Source organism: Rhamphochromis longiceps, linkage group LG8, assembly GCF_057381845.1.
Source record: "Rhamphochromis longiceps isolate RC_006_pf linkage group LG8, R_longiceps_female_GT1.1, whole genome shotgun sequence".
Classification (NCBI taxonomy): Eukaryota; Metazoa; Chordata; class Actinopteri; order Cichliformes; family Cichlidae; genus Rhamphochromis; species Rhamphochromis longiceps.
In genome coordinates, this window is record NC_140564.1 from 24,255,715 (window position 1) to 24,275,141 (window position 19,427).

The 19,427-nt window shown below is 40.6% G+C and overlaps 1 protein-coding gene across 6 annotated transcripts in view; it reads right to left on the reverse strand.

The window, feature by feature from the left end:
• Positions 1-19,427, reverse strand: part of pald1a (phosphatase domain containing paladin 1a) — a 59,385-nt gene that overhangs the window by 31,463 nt on the left and 8,495 nt on the right. For 3 of the 6 annotated variants that reach the window (XM_085416623.1, XM_085416624.1, XM_085416620.1), the window contains exons 2-18: positions 17,495-17,689; positions 17,190-17,292; positions 16,050-16,229; positions 15,471-15,635; positions 15,224-15,384; positions 14,550-14,625; positions 13,604-13,758; positions 13,411-13,507; positions 13,120-13,224; positions 12,681-12,776; positions 12,462-12,596; positions 11,460-11,576; positions 10,941-11,120; positions 10,600-10,797; positions 10,148-10,288; positions 9,984-10,055; positions 1,075-1,215 (exon numbers count right to left, since the gene is read on the reverse strand). In XM_085416623.1, coding sequence (XP_085272749.1) covers positions 1,075-1,215; positions 9,984-10,055; positions 10,148-10,288; positions 10,600-10,797; positions 10,941-11,120; positions 11,460-11,576; positions 12,462-12,596; positions 12,681-12,776; positions 13,120-13,224; positions 13,411-13,507; positions 13,604-13,758; positions 14,550-14,625; positions 15,224-15,384; positions 15,471-15,635; positions 16,050-16,229; positions 17,190-17,292; positions 17,495-17,679 — 2,307 coding nt within the window. In that variant the 5' untranslated portion in view covers positions 17,680-17,689. Of the gene's footprint in view, positions 1-1,074; positions 1,216-9,983; positions 10,056-10,147; positions 10,289-10,599; positions 10,798-10,940; positions 11,121-11,459; positions 11,577-12,461; positions 12,597-12,680; positions 12,777-13,119; positions 13,225-13,410; positions 13,508-13,603; positions 13,759-14,549; positions 14,626-15,223; positions 15,385-15,470; positions 15,636-16,049; positions 16,230-17,189; positions 17,293-17,494; positions 17,693-19,427 lie in introns of all 6 variants that reach the window. The other 3 variants (XM_085416621.1, XM_085416622.1, XM_085416619.1) reach the window with 1 other exon arrangement.

Here is a 19,427-nt window from a genome sequence, read left to right on the forward strand (position 1 = left end):
AGTGAGCTGAAGGGAATCTTTTTTTTTTTTCCGTGGAGCCTGACACCACAGAGTGACAAGCAGGCAGAGAATACACGTGAAAGACAGATTTAATCGGACAACGAGGCCCATTGAAAATGTGGAGACAGCACTGAGTGCAACCAGCATGAAGGGAACAGCTGACAGTGCACAAAGGCACCATGATTTGACTGCATTACAAATAGCTAAAGCACAGCATGAGGACAGACCCTGAAACCCCTTTTACAAACTGCTTCTGTCTTCTTTATATTTTGCATGGAACACCTTTCATATTGTTTTTTTTTCTCCTTATGGGGCGATCGTGGCTCAAGAGTTAGGAGTTCGCCTTGTAATTGGAAGGTTGCCGGTTCGAGCCCCGGCTTGGACAGTCTCGGTCGTTGTGTCCTTGGGCAAGACACTTCACCTGTTGCCTACTGGTGGTGGTCAGAGGGCCCGGTGGCGCCAGTGTCCGGCAGCCTCGCCTCTGTCAGTGCGCCCCAGGGTGGCTGTGGTTACAATGTAGCTGCCATCACCAGTGTGTGAATGTGTGTGTGACTGGGTGGATGACTGGATATGTAAAGCACTTTGGGGTCCTTAGGGACTAGTAAAGCGCTATATAAATACAGGCCATTTACCATTTATTTCTTGTTTTTAAAGGGTCTTTTTTTCTTGAAAGGCATTCAATGCAAGTAGCAATGAAAGCAGATTAGAGCCACAGGATATGTAACCTTACACCAAGTGGACCATTACTCTTCATCAAGAGATAAAGAGCTCATAATATTGTCATTTCCTGCCTTTTCTGGTCCCACTCTATTCCATTAAGACCTGAAAGGAAGTTCACCGAGTTGCACAGTGGATCCTTCTCATTCATCTCTGCGGGTTTAAGGTGAAGCTATAAAAACTAGTTTGTGCTGCCATCTATGGACCACGTGCAAAACTACACCGACAATCAATACAGCACACAAATCGACATTTTTGCCGATTTGTTTCAGTCTCCTAAGAGAAAGAAAAATGTTTCAGATCTATTTCACTAAAAATGGATGCCCCGTGTCTTTAGGACAGAGTAATGTGGCGTACCTGTCTGTAAGTGCAGATGATGATCTCTCTCAGATGGTAGTGCATGGGAGTCATGGTCTCGCTGACAGTGTCCAGGGCCGTGTCCACCTCCCGCTTCATCCTGTGGCCATCAGGGAGCAGACGCACCAGCTGCATTACAATCTGGAGAGAAGAAAAAATAAAAAAGCCTTGTTTTAGAGTACGTTTCCAACACAGATATTGAAGTTATGATAAGACTGAAATATTTAACCAGACTGGCTAAATCCACACCCGCCTAAGACAGATAAGAATAATTTTTTTATTGAATCAGCATGATACTGCAACTAGATTCTTTTTAAACAACATTGTAGAAAGCTGTTTAACTCATTCAAATAAAACTGGGATTGGTGCTTTAATACGTTATTTTTACTCTGCATTTGTGTTTGAAATTCAACACTTTGCATCACTGCAATGAAAAAGCATTAAAACGAATACTATGACTAGCTTTTAGTCTTCTTGTTATTTTAAGCAGCAAGAAAACTAACAGCTCTTTTTGCAACACACAGCTTAGTTTTTAGAGCACGGCCTGTCAGTCCTGACCTAAATGAAACGTTGCTGTGAATGTATGTCAGCATGCTGATTTGTGTGTTGACCTAGTGGAAATATGGAATGCTTCCATCACCATGTTTGGATGATGTAAAACTACAGCGCTGTGTAGCAGGTCAGCTAAAAGCCATCTTACTAAACTTTGTTTGTAGCCCCTCTGTGACTTTTATACTAACAATGACATCAAGATGAATACAAAGTTAAAAATAGGGAGAAAACTTTTTGTCCTATTCAGAGTCATTGGCGAAATACACAAAGAATGCCAGTTTACACCACAAAAAGAGGTGACCTGTTATCAGTCCCATATTAACTAACATGCCTTTTAATTAACTACAGGTCGATGGTTTGTTTGCTTAATGCAAAGTAGGCTTGTCTGTCCTTTTAGGTCAACACGCTAAGTTAATTCCTGTTACATAAAATATGCAAAGATGAAAAACCTTAAAATGATTATTGAGCTCATGTTGATTCAGACGAGCCTTTTAGCTAATACTGACACAGTCTCACTTTTTACCTGATGAAATGATGCTGCCGAGTTAGAGGTTTCATTCATTTGGAGTTATGTTTGGGTTCAACTAATGGCTCTTCAAATAGTGAAGATACAAAATATTATAGCTTTTTAGCGTCTAGATGGATCACTAAAGGCTGCCTCCATAGTGGCTCCAATCAAATCCCTCAAAATTAGTTGATTTTTTTTTTTTGTTTAAAAAATTTAATTAATTCTACCTTCCTATTAAGAAAGTCTTTTGAGTTATCTTAATATTTCATAAATGCAATGGCTTATCACACACGGTCCTGCAAAAAACAGCTGTACCCCTTCCTGATTTCTCAGTTTTTGTCACAATTACATGTTTCGTGTTTCATCATGGAACTTATTTTAATATAAGACAAAGATAACCTGAGCAAATAAAAAATGGAAATATTTAAATGACGATTTCATGTTTTTTAAAGATGAAAGCTAACTAAACCTGCCTGGCAACGTGTGAAACACGAACTGCATCTCTTGTTAAATCATTAATTAATTGTGATCAATCATATTTTTTTGGAAAACTGATTATAGCTAGAACTGTTGAAACCAAAAATCACTTAGACAGATGATGTCTGATAAAGTGGAGTAGGTTAAACGAACCCACAAAGCAACACATCATGCCACAATCTAAAGACATGCGGGAACAGCTGAGAAGTCAATGACATCAGCCTGGAAACTGTTACAAAGCCACGATAGGTCATTATCCACACTTGGACAGCATTTGGAATTGTGGCGAACCTTCCCACGAACAGCTGCCCTACCAAAGCTACTCCAAGAGCGCATCGACGACTCATCAAGGAGGTCATAAAAGAACCCAGAATAACATCTTAAGACTTGCTCAACAACAATGGCCAAAAACAGCATCCATGAGAGAGTTCCAATGAGAAAACCACTGCAACAAATGTTCAACTTTTTGGAACGTTTGAGTCACATCATTACATCGGGAATAAAACGAACACAGCTTTTCATAAAAAAGAACATCACACCAACAGTCAAACATGGTGGTGGTGTGATCATCTGGTGCTCCATTGCTGCTTCAGGACCTGGACAACTCGCTGTAATTGATGGAACCATTAAATGTGCTCCCTACCAGAAAATCCTGAAGGACAAAGTCTGGCTATCACTTTGTGGCCTAAAGCTCAAGCGCACCTGGGTTATGTAGCCGAACATGATTTGATGACCTTAAACAGGCTTTTTAAGCTTGCAAACCCTTCAAAGTGGAATTAAATTAATTCTACAAAGAAGTAAGGGCTAAAATTCCTCCACAGCAATGTGAAAGGCTCATTGACAATTATCAAAAACACCTTGTAGCAGTTCTTGTTGCCAGTGGTGGCTCAACCAGTTACGCTGTTTTTAGATAAACTTTCATGGGGTTTTATCAGTAAGGTGCCCAAGCAAGTTAGGGCATATGAAATGTCTCCTCTGTATCATCATTTTGATACCAGGTTCATCTTCTGAATGCAATTCCTTCCAGATTTTATTTATAAGTAATTACCCAATGCTAACCTTTTCTTCATGTCCTTTGGTGCTGAACTGAATGTGTAGAGTGCTTTTTTATTGAATGATGGAATGGAATTTATAGGATTCAGTTTTGGAACATTTGCCCTACACACTTGCTATAAAGACCTATGAATAATACCTTATGTATAGCAGTTTTTCAAGACATTGTTACAAAATGCTTTACACAAGGCAAACAACAAAAGTGGGGATAAAAAGCAATACAAAAAAAATTAACAGAAGGAACACTTAAAGAGCTTATTCTGCAACTTTAAATGCAATATTTTAGGATCTTATTTTGCCTCTTTTTCTCCACTTCTCCATTAATTTTCATGAAATCTGGCCTAGTAGTTTTTGCATAATCCTGCAGATAGATAAACAAAGAGTCACTGTTTCAGTTTACAGGGGCTTTGGGGAACTGTTAAAAAAAAGGATTGCTGAGTGTAAATGCTTTTTAAGGTGCTTCATAGACCTGAGGAGGGGATCAGAGGATTACCAAGCAAGACATCAAACCAGGAGAGGATTATTAAACTCCATGCCAGTTCGTCTGTTGCGTAATGCTTTGGACCTCACAGACGTAGCAGCACCTTTCTTCAGAGGCTAAACTGGAGGCAGACAAGGTTTCCGTGGTGACCAACCAGTGTATCCCAGAAACTCCGGCAGACATGCTGCTGTGATTGGCATGTGGTATTGTGCGCCTGCCGAGTATCGCCTCTTTCTGTGCGTTCATGTTTAGAATGCTATGGACTAAGGCAGCAGGTTCCAACCACTGATTCATTGTCACAACTCTGAATCACGAAAAACAGCCAGAGGCTCCAATTCACAGACACCATTCAGACCAGTAAAGAAAAGCTTCGGCTTTTGGCTATGCTGGGCCAAAGATTTCAATCACATGTGGAGAGAAAAAACTAAAGAGAAGTGTGCAGTACCTCTTTGTGAACAGACAGCATGGCATACTGGTGATGTGATTCATTAAAATGGCCACATGGGGGCAGGAGATGTTTACAAAAAGCATTACAATGCCCAACTAGAAACTGCCAGAGCTTTAGCAACAAAAAAAACAAGTTTAGACAAAAGAAAATTATCTCAACTCTTTTGATAAATAGACTTTGTTTCAGTAGGACGTTTTGCCAAAGTAGGGCAGTTTGTCAAAAGCCAGCGTAAAATTATCCTACTGGTAGGACGGTTTGCCAAAGTAGGATGATTTGTCAGAACACCAGCTGTGATTTAACGCTACTCCGTTTTCATATTTGGAAAATAGGTAAGTATTAGCACTTTATTGACGTGGATAGTTGATTTTCTAAGCCATTTTGAGTGTTTGTTCATTTTAAAGTGAAATCCTTATCTGCTTTTTGCACAAAACTGTCGAATTTGCAGCTTTGGTTAAGTCTGCTGTCAAGTTTTTGGACAAATTTGATGTTACCGACAAAGTTAGCAAGTTTGCAGTGCATTCTTGCTGAGTGATAAGACTATTAAATTCTAATTCATTAATATCTGTATGGTATGTTAAGTCTATTTAGGTAATGTGGTTATTTAATAGGTTATGTGCATTGTTTGCTGCACATATTGAAGCTCAAAAGAAAATGTCTATTTACATATTGAGAAGAAATGGGAAGAGATTTACTCGTTCATTTCTGCTGACTCCTAACCTTCCGGCTATGACAAGGCTCAGAGGCAAAACCTCGGACAATATGTCTCAAAATTCAGACTAAATGGTCAGAAATTTATTGTTAATACTAACAACTCATATATTTGGTTAAATTCATTTGTAAATATTTTTGATGAAGATGGACAACTCTTTTCTGGAACCAGAAGATTAGTAAAAACTAGGGATGGACCGATCCAATATACAGTATCAGTATCAGCCCGATCCTGACCTAAATTACTGGATCGGATATCGGGGAGAAATAAAAAAAATGTGATGTAACTATGACAAAATGCTGCAGGCCCGGATGCACTGTCTACACTGGCTGTCTCTCACCCTTTACCCATCCCTGTTGCTTGTCATGTGTTTCTTTGGTGTATTAGGAGTTTTTTCATGTGCTATGTGCAGAGGTGTTTTTTTCTGTTCTCAAACTGATCTCCCTGTTGGAGCTCAGTCTGGAGGGAGTTATTTTTTTCTCCTTATCTTTCCTCATGTTGTGCATTTTCCATGTTATACCCCTCTGACCTGTCTTCCCCATGTGATGTTTGTGTAATGTACAGTGGGGCAAAAAAGTATTTAGTCAGCCACCGATTGTGCAAGTTCCCCCACTTAAAATGATGACAGAGGTCAGTAATTTGCACCAGAGGTACACTTCAACTGTGAGAGACAGAATGTGAAAAAAAAAATCCATGAATCCACATGGTAGGATTTGTAAAGAATTTATTCGTAAATTAGGGTGGAAAATAAGTATTTGGTCACCTCAAACAAGGAAAATCTCTGGCTCTCACAGACCTGTAACGTCTTCTGTAAGAAGCTTTTCTGTCCCCCACTCGTTACCTGTATGAATGGCACCTGTTTGAACTCATCATCTGTATAAAAGACACCTGTCCACAGCCTCAAACAGTCAGACTCCAAACTCCGCCATGGCCAAGACCAAAGAGCTTTCGAAGGACACCAGGAAAAGTATTGTAGACCTGCACCAGACTGGGAAGAGTGAATCTACAATAGGCAAGCAGCTTGGTGTGAAAAAATCAAGTGTGGGAGCAATCATCAGAAAATGGAAGACATACAAGACCACTGATAATCTCCCACGATCTGGGGCTCCACGCAAGATCTCATCCCGTGGGGTCAAAATGATCATGAGAACGGTGAGCAAAGATCCCAGAACCACACGGGGGGACCTGGTGAATGACCTGCAGAGAGCTGGGACCAAAGTAACAAAGGTCACCATCAGTAACACACTACAACGGCAGGGAATCAAATCCCGCAGTGCCAGACGTGTTCCGCTGCTGAAGCCAGTGCATGTCCAGGCCCGTCTGAAGTTTGCCAGAGAGCACATGGATGATACAGCAGAGGATTGGGAGAATGTCATGTGGTCAGATGAAACCAAAGTAGAACTTTTTGGTATAAACCCAACTCGTCGTGTTTGGAGGAAGAAGAATACTGAGTTGCATCCCAAGAACACCATACCTACTGTGAAGCATGGGGGTGGAAACATCATGCTATGGGGCTGTTTTTCTGCCAAGGGGACAGGACGACTGATCCGTGTTAAGGACAGAATGAATGGGGCCATGTATCGTGAGATTTTGAGCCAAAACCTCCTTCCATCAGTGAGAACTTTGAAGATGAAACGAGGCTGGGTCTTCCAACATGACAATGATCCAAAACACACCGCCCGGGCAACAAAGGAGTGGCTCCGTAAGAAGCATTTGAAAGTCCTGGAGTGGCCTAGCCAGTCTCCAGACCTCAACCCCATAGAAAATCTGTGGCGGGAGTTGAAAGTCCGTGTTGCTCGGCGACAGCCCCAAAACATCACTGCTCTCGAGAAGATCTGCATGGAGGAATGGGCCAAAATACCAGCTACTGTGTGTGCAAACCTGGTAAAGACCTATAGTAAACGTTTGACCTCTGTTATTGCCAACAAAGGTTATGTTACAAAGTATTGAGTTGTATTTTTGTTATTGACCAAATACTTATTTTCCACCCTGATTTACGAATAAATTCTTTACAAATCCTACCATGTGGATTCATGGATTTTTTTTTCACATTCTGTCTCTCACAGTTGAAGTGTACCTCTGGTACAAATTACTGACCTCTGTCATCATTTTAGGTGGGGGAACTTGCACAATCGGTGGCTGACTAAATACTTTTTTGCCCCACTGTATGTATGGTCGGAAGGGTAAGATGGCGCTTGCACAGCTGGCAGCCTTAACCCAATTTCCCTCGAGATGAATAAAGTATGATCAATCAATCAATCAATCAATCAATCAATCAATCAAAAGCACTTTCACAAAACTTGCAACATGGCGTAACCCAGCTCATGACCTTAGACACAAAGATGAAGTTATTCTGCCTTTATGCTGCACAGCTGCCTCTTCTTCTCTTCTTCTCTCCCCACTCCCTCTCCTGTTGCTACTTCAATCATGAAACTGTTCAATGATCAGCTTATCGGCTTTTCTGTCGCAAGTCCCGTCTCTCTTGTTTCTTTATCGCCCACTTTCCACCAGAAAGAGGAAAACAGTGAATGAACAACAGCAGCACGTTTAAGCTTGATAAGCTGTTGCTAGAATTTATTTAATATTACTTTCTAGTATCAGCTGATGTTTGCTGGAGCCACAGCCGTACAAGCTGCTGGGCCATGATATTGGTTTGGATATGTGGTGCGAGTGAAACATGAAGATCATCTGAATCATCTGAATCATCAGAGCATTAAGTTTATTAGATTGGTCAGCATTCCTGAACTATGAAATATTTTGGGTGCAGAGTATTTTTTGCATGAAGGTATAACAGAATAGCTTTAGTGTTTGGTTTTTTAAAACTTGAGTATGAACTTATACAAAATGCAGCAAGATATATTTTTTTAAAAAACAGTTTTATTGATTATAAAATACACTATATCGAATTCATATCGGTATCGGCAAACTTATGAAATCGGTATCGGTATTGGACATAAAAAAGTGGTATCTCTAGTAAAAACCAAGGACGATGCCACGAGGATCTTTCATGAGTTTTATTCATGTCCAATTGGAGGACACGCTGGCATACACGAAACGCTAAATGCAGTGTGTTCCAGATTTTACTGGTTTAGTATGACAGTTGAAATTAAAAAATGAGTATGTATTAACTGTTTGTATTGTAGTTAAATAGTGTTTAAAATAAGCAAAGGTTTTTTGCTTCGGAGCGGATAATTTTACGTGTAGGATGATTATTCTATCGGTAGGACGGTTTGCCAAAGTAGGATGATTTTTCAGACGTCGTCGTAAAATTATTCTACGGGTAGGACGGTTTGCCAAATAGGATGGTTTGTCAGAACACCAGTCCAAACTCCGCTACAGGTCCCAAAGTCAAATGAACACTGCCGCATCACTGAGAGTTACAAACTGATTTCATTCTTTCGTCTTTCAGCTGGATCAGTGTAGCTGCTCTACCAGGTGTAAGAATTAAGTTTAACATCCAGGCATCCACTGTTAAAGTTCATAGAGTTAGAAGTTAGCAGGAAGTTAGCTCACTAGTTTCCACCTAAACATGATATACCATGATCTAACTGAGGGATTTCTGAAAGAGACAGAAAACTAAACAGCAGTGACCTTTTTTGTAGGGTTACTGAAGTTGGGGTAGCTGGTATATAATGATGTGCTACATGATCGCTAGCAACACAGCTATGTTAGTGTGATATATAAACACAGTGAAGCTGGAGGATAAAAGCTTCCTGATGGTTAAGGACAAATGCAATCGCATGGCAGGATGCTGTAAACGGACCAAACTTCAGTCAGGAGAACAACTGAGATAATCCATCCACAATACATGGTTAGTCATTAATATACCAATGCATGGGTGAGCTGTAGTTATGGTACATCGTAGGGTTTTAAAACTGAGAGAGGCCGACAGTCATGACTTTTTTTAGGGACTTGTTCAGATTGAACAGAACCAGATACAAAGCATTAAAACATGTTAAAAACCAGAGCTGTAATAAACACAGAGTAGTTTGGACCCGGACGCAGGGTTCATACGTCATCACTTAAAACCCGGATAGATAGCTGTTATTTCCCAGTGTATTTTGATTCCATTAGTAGCATGCACAACCAAAAACATCTCACCTACAGGTGTTCTAGCTTCATTAACCTGTGTTTAAACAAGTATTCAAGTGTTGCATTTGACTGTCAAGATTTGATTATCTTGTAAATTCAGCACAACAGCAGAACACGTATCAGGTAAGAGTAGATCTTAGCAAATTCACCCCAAGGTCAGACCACTCGGAGACTGCTCATAACAGTTAACATATTAAATGTTAAAAAAAATAGTTCATGACAACACAATTGGAAAATGACTCGAAATGAGTATGACTAGTTTGGAAGAGTTTCCAGGAGAAAATATCTTCTTCTGAAGTTTGCAAAGTCACATTTAAATAAACCACAGGACTCGTAGAGTATTTTTTAACTGGCCTCAGCATACCAGCTCAAACACCTCATCACAACTCAGTTTTGAGTGAATAAATTAGTTAATTTCCAAACAGATATATTGTTGTAATACAGGTAATTCAAAGGGCTGCTGACTAATCTCAAATTCTCTGTTTTAGTTTATGTAAACTTGTGTTCATTATGCAAAGAAATTGAAACTTCAAGATGTTTTTATGCGCTTACAAGCTGGTGAAGATACTGTTTTTTAAAGTGCACATACCTCAAATTCTCCTTTTGTGTACTTAGCATCAGGAACACTCACAATCTCATCTTCAGCAAACTCAGGAAAACCCTGCAAATGGAAGCCAAGTTTTTATTAGTTGAAGTGGTTTTATACAGAGTGGCTCTCAGTAAACATGCAGACAACTCAAATATTCAGCTCACATTAAAGTGCCAGAGAGTCAGAACGGCGACGACCATAGCGGTTGTGGTCCTGCCTTTGCCATTGGAGCAGTTAAAAACAAATGCTGAGTGGGAATCCTCGGCCAAGGAGCTCTTCATGCCCTCCAGTAGCTTATCAAAGTCCTGCAGATGGTTAAACATACAAATATTACCACAATATGTCTTTATTTATGCAGATTTGTATTGATATCACATGAAAAAAATGAAAAAAAATATTAAATATAACACATAAACAGTTTTGACAAATTGAAATCTGGTTCTACGATTATTAACCACTAGAGGGAGCAAAAGTCTTAATCATTCTCAGCTGTCTTTAATCCAAACACCTATCAAATGAACCAGAAGCTGTTTCTGCCTCTTGAGACTGCATGTTTGAAAGGACGCGTGTGTTTGTACACACACGTGTTTACACGCACAGGCTGACACATCATTACCTCCTCTCTGGGTGCGCTGCAGTCTGGCAGAGGGATGCGTTTGCAGACAAGGCCCTGGTGAGAGCTTTTGTGCTGGTTGAAGATCTCCTGAACAGTCAGGCAGGTTTTAAACATCTTCATCTGTTTCTCCTGCTCAAGGATCACCTCCAGCCACTTCTGCGCTTGCAGAATCTCCTCCTTTAGGGATGTTTCCAGTTTCTAAAGGAGGAGGATACAGAAATGTTTTCACTTGTTTTGAAGAACAGACTAAAATCCTTGGGACATTCTTTATTTATTCAACCTAATATAAAAACCATGAAAAACATTTAAAAAGACAGAAAAAATAATAATTTTCTCTGTACCTCTAGCAGCTCTGGGTCAGATGAGGGGATGGAGATGTGTTGGTCCAGACACGTGGGCTCCCTCACAGCAAAAATCTGGCCATTTCCTTCTAACACCAGCTCTTCCTGTAGGTTGACCCACAGCACGTGGGTGTGCTTCCTCTTTTCATCCGTCAGATGGGCCAAAACAGCTCCAGTAGCCTGCACGCAGCAAGTTAAGACGATTAGGGCAAGAAGCTGGAAGTCCAGTGTGAGCGTCTTGAGGTGGGCGAGTGGGAAGTAATCATGACTCATTCTGCTGAGTCTGTTTGTACTTATGAATAAATCCGACTGCATAAATGCATACTGATGATAACTATTACAAAACTGTCGGCTGAATGTTTAAATGATTTTATTTTAAGACAACTAAAATATCAAAGTGTGTCTTTTAGTAATTATAGCAAAGATTACAAAAACATTTCTTTCTTTCTGGATCAAATTAAAAAATCTCCCATTTTTCTTGCATTTATTTTGATTAAAGTAGGACATAATCTGCTGCACCTCAGATGTTGGCTGAGCCACTCCATAAACAGGCATCTTGGGCACTCGTCTGAAGTTAACCGCCTTCATCTCTTTTACTGTGCTGAGCACGTCAGGAGCCAAGTACTCATCAGCAACCTGCACACACACAGTCATTCACAGCATGTAATATACGGTGCTTTTAAAGACAGATAATCACAAATACAGATGAGGGATCTTGGATGAATGCATGAAATGTGTTTTCATACCAGCAGCTAGCATGGTGGCTTCTATGTGGAAATGTATTTAGTTTAAAGGGGTAAATGTAGGGAGATGATGATTAGATCATAACAGATTTAGGGAACTTGTTCAGGAATATGTTTACAAAGAAAAAGCTAGCCAAGGACATAGACTGAGAATTTCAGCTTCATACAAAAATATCCAAGCAATGATGCAACTCAAAACAAGCAGACTTTTCAATATTTCTATTATTTCTTATTTTATCAGTTTCTTTTAAGCTCAGTCTGCCAACATGTCTCAAAACTATATCTGAAATATGCGTTTTATTTAACAGCTTCTGATGCAAAAACAGGAATTAAATGACGCACTATTGCCCCAAATCCTCATCTGCTCAGCGCAGCCACACAAACCTAGCGACCTGGTCAGTTAGTGTGTCGCCTTAGTGGCACTGGTGACTTTTCTGTCTTTAGCCTGTGGCTAAATGTTGTATGGATTGTGACTGATTCTTGTAAATGTGTTCTGTGAAACCTAGTGGTGTTTTTATGAGGTTTAATCATTTACCAATGTGCTACAAATGACCATTTACCTATTTGCATTGTTATAAAATCACAATAACTGAAAGAACGGACACAGCTTGACATTTTCAAGTTAAAAGTTTACAGAACACGAACAAAAAGATCTGCAATGAAAAATAGCCTATAAATCAGGCTCTGAATGAAATGCGAGCAAAGAGCACATCCTTCCCCATCATCAGCAATGTTAACAACAATGATACTGTTAAATATAATAATCTGATTTTCCCACCAGCACTCGGGCTCCTTTAGTGACCAGCTCTGCCGGAGCGGACAGCTCTGATAGATCCATGCAGGCCAGTAACCTGTACAGCCAAGCATGGCAGCACATCCACTGGCTGAAGTTCGACACAAAGGCAAGAGGATACTGCAAAAAACAACACATAGTTACGACTTACAATTTCTTTTTCATGGTCCCAGAGAAGACATGTATGCTGAAAAAACTTTTTACCTGCTCATGAAGGTATGCATTGAATGCAATCAAGTAGAAGTATCGCTCCAAGCTCTGCATTGTTCTGTTGAGAAAGTAGTCTTTGGTACTGCTTCCCTAAGAGAGGAATAAAAGCTTGATTATCTGGTCACAGTAGCAGCTTCTGCAAGGTTTTTATAATTTTTCTAGTCAAACACTTTAACCAAACCTGCTTTAATAATTAAGCTTATTTCTTGAAAGACAGGAAAGAGATCAATTAATGATATCAACTTCTCAAGTCCTCTATCAGCTCGAGAGCTCTCACTGGTAAAAGACGTTTATCAAGGCTGATTGTGCTCTCACATGTCTTCTATTAAGCAGGACATAAACTGAGCAGTTTATGAGCCATTTATAGTACAAGCTGCTGCTTTTAAAGAGAAGTTCCAAGTTACAAACTTCAAAAATCTATATCATTACTAACCTGAATTTGATAATCTTCACCAATTCCCTCCAGCTTACTCTTGTTCTCATATATTGCTTCTTTTATGTTGTGCATTTCTGAACACAGGGCAATCGCCTGGTCAACCTGTGAAGAAGAAAAAGACAATGAATCACATATATGAACAATTTGTTTTTAAATACCTGTTTGGGTAATAAAATACTCTGTACCTCTCGTTTTTGCATAAAATCTTTATTTGGGACCTACGTGTAATTTATTATAATTTTTTTTCTTTCAAATCATTGTTATGTAGACAGACATTATCAGCTTTACCTCTTCCATGACCTGCTGTCCATTAGGCAGCTTGTTGATCAGAGACTGGATCACCTGGAACAGTGGTCTGGGTTCTGAAGCAGCTGGCTCCTCAACTCTGACAAAACAAAACAAATATTTTGCCTTTATAAAAAAAAAAAAATTAATTAATAAATACTTGTCATTGATTTTCTATTTGATCTAGACTTCTTACTGGGGTGGAGGCTGTGAATCACCCCTGAGGCGATTCATGACAAGCGTGCCCAGGATCATGGCTAGGTTGGTGCGTCCAACGCCCACCTGGCAACTGAACAGCAGAGCAGGCAGCTTCTGGGATGCACCAGGGCCCAGAGACAAGCTTGGGCTCTCCTGGAAAACGATGCACATAGATAAGAGTTAAGCTATTTTCACACATGAATTGAAGACAATGTCAGAAGTCCCAAATGCCAAGTTGTGCAACAGATCTGCTCTTACTACCAAAAATAGTAGGGTACTTCCTGTATAGGGTGCATTTTTTAACGTAGGACACGAGATGCCCACTTGTCACGTGATAGATAATACATACTTTGCACTGGAAAATGTCAGTTTACAGAGAAATCAAATTCGTTTCCAAGAAGCTATCCATTAAAATTCTACATCTGGGGCCATCAAACCAATGATATCCGGCTCACCGCATTGAATTGATCACTTTGGAAATATCAGTGAGTGACTAAGATTTACTAAAACAAAGCTCTGATCCAAACAGAAAAAATGAATCCGCTTTCAAACCACAGGGAATGGGAACGGCTGCTGCAAGCCACTCCAAAAAAGGTCACAACAAGAATAAAAGAACATCCTGTATGAGTGAAGGGAAGGACGGAAACCAGACAAAGTGGATGACCAAAGAATGGACATGAAGTGAGTCCTTACTGCCTTCTTTTGGGGGACTTATCAATAATTGATTACACATACAGGACAGATAATGGCATACATGTGGATTAAAAAAGCTAGCGTTACTTTCTCACTACCTCAGTGAAAAACTCCAGGCGCTCTCCAAAGCTCTGGCCATGAATAACTTTAATGGCGCATCAGAACAAGATCCAAATATAAAAAACAAGCCCAAAAAAGGACTATGTAACAGCTGGGTTTGTAGTGTGATTGGCATTTTTACATCTGCTTACCCTGAGTATGTTAACAAATGCGTCAAAGTCTTCTTCCAATGGTGCTCCCTCTGTGGGCAGCGGCAGTCTGTAGTACCTGCAAAACAACACACTGTCACCCAGAGTTGAACCCGTCCCTGTGTATGTTGTGTCAATACTGCCCTTATGTAGGTCAGAGCACATAAACATATAACCTTAAGACTTTACAGCCGAGCTCCCTAATGTTGTGTTTCCTAATCTCATCAGATAGAAACTATGCCTTTTCCGGCAAACTGCAAAGGATGATGGGAGAGATTGAATCACAGGATGAGCCCAAACACCTGCACTTTGAATCTATTTATAATAAAACATCCTATCGTTTACGAAACATAAAGATTAAGAGTAAATGCTTTAGGGCTCTCCTATGGAAGTAATACATTCTCTTGGCCTGGATACGCAGCGAGCGGTTCACAACATCTCAGCAAAGCCGACACCGCAGATCTGATTGCAAACAGGATGTTTCAATCTGTAGTTTTTACGCCCCCGTTTCTTCTCGTTTCCAAAAAAACGCAGGGCAACCAGTCTTTGCACAAACAAGCACCACTATTTATAACCTTCCCTGCATGTTCAGCAGCAGGCAGCCGCACGCTGCTTCGTGTAAACTTGTGCGTGTGACTTGAGGAGCTCAGGCATAATAAAGGAACAATGTAAACAACCTGTAGGCCGGCATAGTGAACATCGGCCTCTTGTAGACCTCTTCGGTCACATGGATGTCCTCCTCGCACGTGATAGATATCTTCTGCGGCTCGTCTTTAAAGAACTCGATGTCATTGTAGACGTAGAAGACGTTTTCGTTGAGCTTGGCGAAGTCATGGAGCTGTGGAGCGTGGATGAAAGGAGAGTTTTAGTACTGTTGCAAATGACACAAAAAAATCAGGGATTACGCATGAGTTTGTCTCTCACCTCCTTTCTGATGGTGAGCTCCAGGCTTTCCACCCTCTCCTCTTTTTCCAGGTCATGAAGGTTCTCATGTAGATTTTCCTTCCTCCTCGGGGTATATGGCACAAAGTCATTGTCCTTGTGCAGGAAAACAACGGGCTCCTCTCTTACACAGACGAATATAACCTCCTGTAGGAAGAAATATGGGAAAACAGGCCTCCTCCTTAAAACGACACTACTTTTAAAAATAGCTGGAAACAATTTCTCGTCATATGACACTGAGCACATGAATACAGAGTTTTAAAAACCCGATGTATAATTTTGTCAATTTCATTTTAATTGCGGCCGGTTTCTAGCTGCTCTAAGTAGAAAGATTCATTTTCCACTGGCGCACATGACCACAACTTTCTGTTTGCTCAGTTCTGCAATCCAGCCACAGCCTCCACCGAGCACTTGACTCCTCAAATATTTACTGACAACACGGAGCAAAAGAGGCCAAGCAGAGCTAAACTGGCACCAGCACAGGAAAATAGGATCTACAGAGAAACCTATCGAAGGCTTAAGAGGAGCACAGTGAAATTGTGCACAAGTTATAGCAGTGACCTCTTGTCCTTGCGCCTGGAGTCTCTGGAGAACCTGCTTGAACCCAGTCAAGCTGGGCTGACCCATGCCATACAGGGGGTAGGATCCTTTCACTTGGCGGAAGTTGGGCGCCCCATAACTGCCCGTGGTGTTTAGGACATCAGCCTTGCTGTAGACATCCTGGACCATGAAGTACTCCCCCTGGAAAAGAGAGCACATATAAATCTGAACTGAGCCAAACTGTTCCAACTTCCAGCACAGCCTTCATTGGGAGAGTAGCAAAGTAAACATTACAGTGGTTGACACGGTGTTTACATGTGGAAGTGCTTTGTGTCATCGCTGCAAGATTAAGCTAGATTTTTGTCCTCTGTGTTTGCAAACAACACCAAAAAGATAACGTGCGGTTACTGTGTCGTCTCAGAAAGTTCAATCTATGCCCTCCCGCCCAGATCTTTAGTAGACCTGTTCCCTGCACTGATCCAGAGAGCTTAACGCACTGAAACAACAAATACAGACACCCTCATGACCATTGGACTTTCCAGATTCTTCTTATATTTACATTATATACATATTTACGTGTCTTTCCCATTTCTAGTTGGTATTTCAATTTGTTATATCAATATGAGTTAACAGAGGAATAATATCAAATCTACTGTTTTAAAAAGAGCTCTAACTTCCTATGTGCACAATATACAAGTATATAAATATATAAAGAAGATTGATTAGTAGTTTTACTACTTTCAATGTCAGCATCAGCCCCAGAAATCAAGTTTTAATCAGGTATTAGGCGTTCATAACATTTCAGACAAACATTACTGGTAGAAAGAAAGGAAGTCACTTTTTAAGGAGATGTTCTCAAGACTAAACTCCTGACCTCTCTACACATATAAAAGGAGCTGTGAGTTAACACTGACAAAACACTGCATGCTTGAACTACCACAGCACAGTTGACAGAGCAGATCAAAGCCTTGAGAGGAGGGTGACAACATTCCCGTTTTAATGGCTGCCTCTGATCATAAAAAAGCGCATGACAATGTTCCTACACCACTCTGCAATTTGGACATGTAAATGTGAAAAAGAAAGAATGGTGAGATGACTCCACAGCTTGCTGTGACAGTGTTGTTCTTTGTCGCAGCTACAAGAAGAGCACGGCACCCTTACCTGCACGAGGTAGTGCTCGGGCAGAGTGTCTGATATCCGACCGACTTTGTAGTTGGTCTTGAGGATGTCGTCGTGAATCTGAAATTCCTGTCTGCAATTATATCTGCAATGCAAAACACAAAACAAGGTGTGGATGGTGCAGAGAGGCCAATTTAATTATCAGCTGCTATTTGCTTGGCCTGGGTTGACAAAAGAGATGATAACGGGGGCAAACACCGTGGCTGGAGGGTGAGGGCGGTGTCACCTCAGCGATCAAAAAGGTTTCACACCCGACTGTGAGGACGTAGATTCGGGGAGGGACTTACGTGATGACGACAGGTGCAACTTTGTTGGTGATGATGGACTTGGCCTTGTTGTTGTGGATGTTGACTGTCTGGAAGGGGCTCATGCAAAGAGACTGCTTGCTGTCAGCCATCGCGTTGCCATGGACACTCTCAAGCGGCGACGCAACAGAAACGGGCTGTGGTGCGGCACTGGCAGTTGTACCCATGCTCCACAAGCTGCTGTAAATGGCATCGCAGTGGACTTAGAAACAGGAAGCAATCACACACGAACGCACGCACACAGCGGCGGAACATACAATAGTGTGTATTTGGAGAGTGACATCATTTACAAACATACTTAAGGTGTGAAAAGTTATTCAGTACTAGTCTCACACTAAGACTAGGAATGGGTTAGAAAAAAGTGTTACTCACCAGCGTATGCTACATAAATAGAATTTTGAATTACTATGCAGATTTTTTTTATTTTTCACATCATGAAACATTTTTTTCTACGCTAGCATCACGGCTGAGGATTGCCCACCAGTGAGCTCATTAAATGTGACACACAGACAGACAGCGAAATTCCTGTAATAATAAAGAAATACATACATTTAAAAGGTGTGACGAGTTACACTTGAGCAGGCTTTGCTTGCTTGCTTGCAGGTAGGCCATATGTGTACAGGGCAAAAGAGGACTGGATTTGCTCAAAACCATGCACTTTATTAGATTTTTCAAATGTATCTGAATTAATAAACAATAAACAATAAACAACAAGGCTAAAAATTCTTAAAACTGACGGTGGTCTGTTATATTGGCCCCCAAAGGCCTTCTCTGTATCTCTCTTGTGTTTTGATACAGTGCTGCCATGAGGTTATTTAGGGTTTCAGGAAATTAGGTACTGACATTCATGGTCGCCAGAGGATTCGCTATCTTTGTGAGTGCTAAATAAGAAGACCGGTACCATTCTCATATCTGTAGAATATAGAAGAAGTGGAAACACGGTTAAAGGCTATTATGATCTCAAAGGGTCTGTTTGGAAGGTTTTTAACATGGTTAACCAGAGCCATGGTAATCAGTATGTTTGGATGGCACTGCTCTTAACATATAATCAGATTGAAAGAATCTACATGTTGAACTATATTTTTTCTGATTATCATTGCAGTTTTGCAATTCTTACATGGCAAGCATTCAAAGCTGGATATAGAAAAAATCTGCTTTTATTTTAGCCAAAAAATTGTTTTATCACATAAAAACCGCAGTATAATTGTATTCAGGATATGTGATCAAATAAGCTGAGCTATCATGTATTATGAAAAATATTATCAGTGGTAGTTTTCCGATGCATAGAGCAAGGCTCAGCCAATAACTCATAAAATCCGCCTTTTTAGGCTTAACCATTAATTTCATTTCTCTACAGTTTCATCGTGGTCATAGTGGTAGGGGTTCAGAGTCTCCAATGAGAGCCAGCCAGGTTTCAACAAAACCTTTTCTCCTCTGAATAAAAACCAAGCTTTCCAGGGAGCTCTACAGATAAACAAACAAAACTTCTGACAGCCTAGCAGGCCACACCATCAGTGCTCATTAACATCGCTTGTAAGACACAGCTGGCTGGGAACCTATTACCCCTAACTTAAATGAACAGAATAATACATTGAGTCCCCAAACACAATCAGAGAGAATGAATCCAACAAACACAAAATCTACCGAATGTCACACAGTTCAGCCGTATGGAAGCTTAGCCTTCTAGCTGAGCTCAAAGCACCTCTGTGTGATCATCAGTTTTGAATAGAGTGGGCTCTCAAGGTGCAGAGAGGCTGTGGGTGAGAGAAGTGCCGCATGAGTCACAGCTACTGTCTTCTTTGTTGCTTCTGAAGGTAAGAAGGTAGGTCAAGCCTTGTACTCGGAGACTTTTTGATTCAGCAGAAAGATTCTTCTCACAAGCACAACGTGTTTCCTGGTTTGGATTTTTTTTAAT